The sequence below is a fragment of the Chrysochloris asiatica genome, unplaced genomic scaffold (assembly GCF_000296735.1).
Source record: "Chrysochloris asiatica unplaced genomic scaffold, ChrAsi1.0 scaffold00439, whole genome shotgun sequence".
Taxonomy (NCBI): Eukaryota; Metazoa; Chordata; class Mammalia; order Afrosoricida; family Chrysochloridae; genus Chrysochloris; species Chrysochloris asiatica.
The window spans coordinates 13,889-20,194 of NW_006408957.1; the positions used below are offsets into that span (position 1 = coordinate 13,889).

Sequence of the window (6,306 nt, forward strand, 5' to 3'; positions counted from 1 at the left end):
GTGGGTGTGGAGGTGCCTGGAGTGGACATGGAGGTGGATGTGGAGGTGGATATGGGGGTGGATGTGGACATGGATGTGGAGGTGCCTGGAGTGGGCATGGGGGTGGACATGGAGGTGGATGTGGAGGTGGACGTGGGTGTGGAGGTGACTGGAGTGGACATGGAGGTGGATGTGGAGGTGGATATGGGGGTGGATGTGGACGTGGACGTGGAGGTGCCTGGGGTGGACATGGAGGTGGACGTGGAGGTAGGGGTTGAGCTGCTGGGACTGGGGCAGGACACCAGGGAGCAGCACAGGACACGGATCTGGTAGTTATAACAGAGTCCTGAGGCTTGCTCTTTGTTGTAACAGGTCAGCCCTGTGGTCCGGCTGCACTCCACGTGCTGCCCCAAGGCTTCCAGTGGCACATCGGGCATGTCCTCAGCTCGGCACTGCACCTCCTTGGGCACCTGGCAAACTCGGTACCCATGGGCACGCAGGTTCTGCAGTGTGTCAAAGTCCCCGCTGTCCACTCCCTGCCCTGGGTGGCTGACATCCAGCCAATGGGTCCACTGACACTGCTCCTCACAGCCTGAGACAGGTGCGGACGTGGGGGAGGTGCCTGGGGCTGTTGAGGAGATCTTGCTGGTGATCACGTTCACTGGGGTTTGAGAGGTGCTCCTCACTGCAGGTGAGAGAAGATGGGGGGCTTGCTGAGACCCTCCCTGCCCGCTGTCTGCCTTGGTGTGTGCTAGGGTTGAATGAAGTGTACTTCCTAAATAGCACCTTACAGCCTCACTCCCAGGTGCCCCAGTGTGCTCATCAGGTGCGAGTAGAGCTTAGGGGGCCTCAGAACATGGTGAGGATTCAGCAATCAGGTGTGCCGGTAAGGTGAGCAACAGGAATGAACCGGGAGATGCCTCTCCAGGTGCATGCTCCGGATTCCCACAAATTCTAGTCTGTCCGAGGAAGCCACCTGGGACATGTGGCTCCAGCACCTGCCCTGATGAAACTCAGCCCTGGGACTCAGACTCTCCTCTGACTATGGGGGTGCTGCAGAAAACAAAAGAGTCACCCCCAAGTCCTGACCATCCGTGGAGGCAGCTTCTAACTGCAAAGCTGAGTGTGAACATGGCATACAGTATGTAGTGTGCCCACGGTCAGCACCCAAGGCCTCTCTGCCAACAGTCACCCCCAAGAGAGCCACATGCAGCCATACCACTGGAGATGGTGAAGGAGAAGATGGTGGTGGGCACAGGGCTGGTACCACAGGCATAGACCTTCCTCTCAATGGTGCCATTGGCTGTGCAACGGGCTGAGATGCAGGAACCTGTGCCGTCTGCTGTGTGGTAGATGACCTCGCCAGGGTGGAAGCGTTGCCCATTGTAGGTGCAGACGCAGGCTGCAGGAACAGATGGGGAAATGTTGAGGTGAGCACGGCAGTGACCCTGGGCCCTCACACCCAGGACGGCCCTCGACACTCACCCTCAGCATCGTAGGTACACTTCACACCGTTCTCAGTGCAAATGCTGGAACAGACAGAAGACAGTTAGGACAGGAGCATGTTGGGGACAGCCCTGCCCCACTCCTGCAGAGTACTCCAGACATCCACCCCCTGCCCCACCCAGTGACCCACCAGGCTTGGCAGTTCTTGTCAGAGGGCACTGAGGCACCGGGCCGGTAGTCCTTGCCCCGGACACGGCAGGGAGGTGGTGGTGGGGGGGTCGAGCACTGGGCAACACACTGCATCTCATCTTCGTCAAAGATGGGGGTCTCTTGCGGGCACTTAGGGTAGCAGCCTGTGGGGTAGGAGGCCTTAGTCCCAGTCCCACCCAGCCCCAGCCCATCAGGATCTGAAAGCTGCAGGGGGTGGAAAGCAGCAGCTGCCAAGGCTGCTCTGGGGTTAGGAGGCATCAGTCCCACTGTGAGTTCACAAAGGAGGTCCCAAAACACAAGAATCTCAGGAAAGACCCCAACACAGATCCCAGGGGCTCAGAACAGACTCTAACACAGGTCCCAGAGGACCCCAGGACAGAACCCAACAGAGACATCAGGAGACCCCAGGACAGACCTCCAACTCAGATTTCAGAAGACCCCAGATCAAACCCCAACACAGCTACTAGAGACCCCAGGAAAGACTCCAACTCAGATTGAAGGGACTCAGAACAGACCCCATCTCAGACCCTAAGAACCCTGGGAAAGGCCCCAACTCAGATTCCAAGAGACCCCAGGACAGATCCCCAACTCAGGTTCCAATGACCTTGGACAGACCCCGGGATAAATCAAGGGATCCAAGTTAGCCCCCCAGTTCCTGCACCGACCCAGACCCTCCACATCCCACAGCCCCGTTCCCTGCCCCTCACCTTCCAGGCCGGGTAGGTTGTGGAGGCAGCGCCCACTGGGGTTGCGGCAGGTCCGCATACAGGGTGCCCCGCACGGCTGGTAGTGCCATTCACACTCCCCTTGGGGGTTGTAGTAGTCACAGAACAAAGCTGGGGGTGGAAGGTGACAATCAGAGAGGCTTCTGGGAGCCCCCTCAGTGACCTTGAATAGCCATCCCTGAGAAGGGGTCTGGAGCCATTTCCCTCTCCCGGGCCTCCCGACATGGCCTCAGAGCCCCTCAATGTGATGACTCAAAAGTGAAGGTGTGGGCAGGGGAACTGATCAAGGCTCTTTCCCTGACCTCCCAGGGATGCTACTAGGGCTCACCAGGTATACTTCACCCGGCTTAGGCTCCCACATGTCTGGGGGCTGGGAGGAGACTCTGCTGACACTTTTGGCTCCAGAATGTTCCCCAGGGTCAGTGCCCCACCTTCAACAGTGGCTCTCCTGCCCCCATATTTATTTTTCCCTCTGCCCCTCCAGTCTGCACCGTGTACTGGCTGGTGCAGCCGTACAGGGTCCCACTCCCCACCCTTTCAGCACCGCGGACAGAGCCCGACTCACGGCAGACTTCCGGGCTGCGCCAGGACACACACACGCCGGCGTCGTGGCAGGCCTGGGCGTAGGCGGCCACGGCTGTGCAGAAGCACTCGCAGTCCCCGCCTGAATCGCAGGCGCAGGCGTCGCTCACGCAGGCTTCGTAGTACTTGGTGGGTTCCACCTACGGGAGACGGGGACTTCAGAGTCCAGGGGCAGGAAGCAAGTGGACTGCTGCCGCTAGAGTTCCCCCTCTCCTTGGGTTTCTTGTTGTCAGGACCTCTGCTCTCACATCCACCTGACTGGTGTACACCGGAACTTGGGGAGAGAACTCAGAGGACCCCAAATGACACAAGGCTGGATCACCGTGATGACTGGGCACACCCCAAAACCTCCCCTTCCCCAGCAATGTTCTGCTTTCTGGTGCATTTCTGGTATCTGGGGCATTCTCCGAGTTAGCCACACTGACCCAGTGGAGGTTGTACAATTCTGTATACGTGGCCAGGTGGGTGCTCAGTAATTGTCCCACACTGCCTCCCCGCCCCAGCTCCAGTTTCTCCCAGCACCCGGGATCACTACCAGTAACCCTTCCCTCCCTCATGGGCCACAGCAGGGCCTTGGTTCCGTACGTGTGCGTGGCAGGTGGCAAAGGTGGTGCCAAGGAGAATGCTGCATTGCTTCTGGGCCCAAGACTTGCGGTACGGGTTGGCGGTACAGGGGTCCCTGGGGGCGAGGGCGTCTGGGCAGGTTGGGTTGAACTTCCAGCTGTTACCGAATTCCAGCACGTCGCCCACCACAGACTGGCTCCGCGTAGTGAAGTCATTGATGGCATTGCCATCGAAGTTGCCACACAGCCCACACACCTTCCCCTGTGGACAGAAGTGGGAATCGTGGGTCCAGGGGCCCAAAAGGGTCCCCACCACAGCCTCAGGAGGGCCGGAGAACTAGAGGTCTGGGAGGCAGGGAGAGGGGAACCCCTACACTGCACTGGCGCTTGTGTGGCTCTGAGACCACAGGTTCCGGCTTTCTTCTGCTCTCTCCCCGCATGCCATTCATGCTGGCAGATTGGGATGCAGATTCAAGGTGCAGGACTGGTCTTTCCTCAGACCAGACCTGGGTTGGGGTCTGGCCACCCTGCTTGTCAGTTCAGCATCTCAGGGACAAAGCCAGAGTAGGTTTTTCAAGAGGAAAAGGACCTCCAAGGGAGCAATCCTTTTGAGGGGCAATTGCTGGGCTCACCATGTCTCCTTACGTCTGTTTCTCTCTCCCTCTGCCTACCCCTGCAAGGGCACCCCTGTTCCAGGAGTGAGGGAGGACAGAGGACTTCCCAGGCACTGACTGACCTTAAACTCGGGGCTGAGTCTGAGGAAGAGACTGGTTTTCTTGTCCCACTGGAGCACAAGGCCGACATCTGTGTCCACCACCAGGTAGATGCCCATCTGGCGGATGGAGTAGGGTGCCACCTGCCCGGCCCCCTTCTCGATCACTTCCACCTTCCCACCGCTCAGCTTCAGCTCATAGCTCTGCGGAGGAGGGGAGCTGGGACTCAGAACCTGGCAGGCTGTGGGCCCTGTGGCACTGACTGAGCAGACCTCGTCAGTCCCTCTCCCACCACTGAGAACAGCTCATCCAGAACTGCCCCTCCCACTCACCCCCAGGAAAATCTTGATGGCCTTGGAGCAGGTGGCCCCTGTTGTACCACAAGGAATGTTCTCAGTGACGACACGGAAGGAGCCCGGGGCACTGCTGCTTCCACCGCAGTGGTCCTGGGGAAGCAGGAAGCTGTCTCAGGTGTCTTTTCGCTTTCTGGGGGCCTGGGGGAGACTGACCCCTGCACTCCATGGCTCCCAATAGGACAGGCTGGGGCATGGAGTTATAGGGAGGAAGGGCTGGGCCCCAGTGGTGGGGTTCGGAGCGGAGCTTGGGTGGGGCACTGAGCCTGGTAGGCATGATTGGGGGCGTGAGCCTGGGGGGCACTGAGCCTGGGGGATACTGAGTCTGGGGGACACTGAGCCTGGGGGGCACTGAGCCCGGGGGACACTGAGCCTGGGGGACACTGAGCCTGGGGGGCACTGAGCCTGGGGGATGCTGAACCTGGGGAGTATAAGCCTGGGGGACACTGAGCCTGGAGTCACTGAGCCTGGAGGACACTGAGCCTGGGAACACTGAGCCTGGGGGACACTAGCCTCCACACCTGCACCAGCGTGTACTCGCAGTCTCCGTCAAAGCTGAAGCGCTGCCCATCAAAGGTGAGGTAGTGGCCATCTCCATACACAGCGCAAGTGGCCAGGCAGGGCTCCTGCGTGCACTGCCACATCCTGTTCTTACAGGTGCTGTGAGGTGAGGGGCAGAGGCACGAGTCAGGGTCTCCACAGGGGCATAACTGGTGACCTCTGTCACCACCTGCCCACATGTCCTGAGGACCTCTGCCTGGAGGCCTGCTCTGCTTCTGAGCAATACTGCCCACCTTGGGGACCCCCTGGGACCTAGATGCACACACCACCAGGGCCCCCATTATACACACCAGGTGTTGCAGCCAACCCAGATGGTCTGGCCAGCTTTGTAGCTGGCCTCATTGTGCATGCAGGGACAGTTAGCTGCCGCAATGCAGCCTCCCTCTCCATCTGATACTAGTCCTTCAGGGCACACGCAGCCAGAGACACACTGGGAGCCGTACTGCAGGGACACAGACACACAGACAGTGAGGTGGGGACCAGGTGGACAGCAAGACAGCACACTGGGTCCTCGAAAGAGCAGTGGAGGCCCACTACACCCAGCCTCAGGAGAAACAACCGCAGCAAGCAAGGGGGCAAGGAGCCTGGAGGAGGTACTCAGGGTCTCCTAGGACCTCCTTGTGGAAGGGAGTGTGCCTGTCTGTTCATGGCAAACAGGGCCATCATCCAACACACTTACACATGCCATGTCCAGGGTGTGGCAGCTCTTCTGACAGCCGGCCCCGATAGCTCCAGCTGTGGCATTCTGGCAGTCAAAGTACACCATGGGTGCAGTGCAGACTGTAGGAGAGGGTGCTCGTCAGGGACCCACCCACCCACCCAACCCACCACCACAGAGAGAAGCTGCTCTGGAGTTAGCCTTTAGCTCTGGGGGCAAGTGAGTTGCCCTTCACATTAAGGTGATAACTGTGAGTAGATAGAAACCCAGCAAGAAGTGGAGGTCACAGCGCATTTAGAGATAGAAATTCTGATCCCACGAGAACCTGGGGCAGTGTCCCAGGTGCCTGGCACACGGCTGATATACCTGCCTCTGCCCAGACAACGACAGCCGAAGCTCCTCCATTGAACCACAGTGGGCTCGGCTTAGAATTCCACAAGTAAAGGAGAGGGATGGATGGATGGATGGATGGTTGAATGGATGGATGGATGGATGGATGGATGGATGGATGGATGG

General features: G+C 59.2%; 1 protein-coding gene across 1 annotated transcript in view; it reads right to left on the reverse strand.

The window, feature by feature from the left end:
* Positions 1–6,306, reverse strand: part of MUC5AC (mucin 5AC, oligomeric mucus/gel-forming) — a 28,165-nt gene that overhangs the window by 10,741 nt on the left and 11,118 nt on the right. The window contains exons 20-31 of the mRNA XM_006876997.1: positions 5,812–5,912; positions 5,423–5,574; positions 5,093–5,231; positions 4,551–4,664; positions 4,242–4,421; positions 3,528–3,767; positions 2,926–3,082; positions 2,343–2,471; positions 1,616–1,778; positions 1,465–1,508; positions 1,202–1,381; positions 7–688 (exon numbers count right to left, since the gene is read on the reverse strand). Coding sequence (XP_006877059.1) covers positions 7–688; positions 1,202–1,381; positions 1,465–1,508; positions 1,616–1,778; positions 2,343–2,471; positions 2,926–3,082; positions 3,528–3,767; positions 4,242–4,421; positions 4,551–4,664; positions 5,093–5,231; positions 5,423–5,574; positions 5,812–5,912 — 2,281 coding nt within the window. The remainder of the gene's footprint in view (positions 1–6; positions 689–1,201; positions 1,382–1,464; positions 1,509–1,615; positions 1,779–2,342; positions 2,472–2,925; positions 3,083–3,527; positions 3,768–4,241; positions 4,422–4,550; positions 4,665–5,092; positions 5,232–5,422; positions 5,575–5,811; positions 5,913–6,306) is intronic.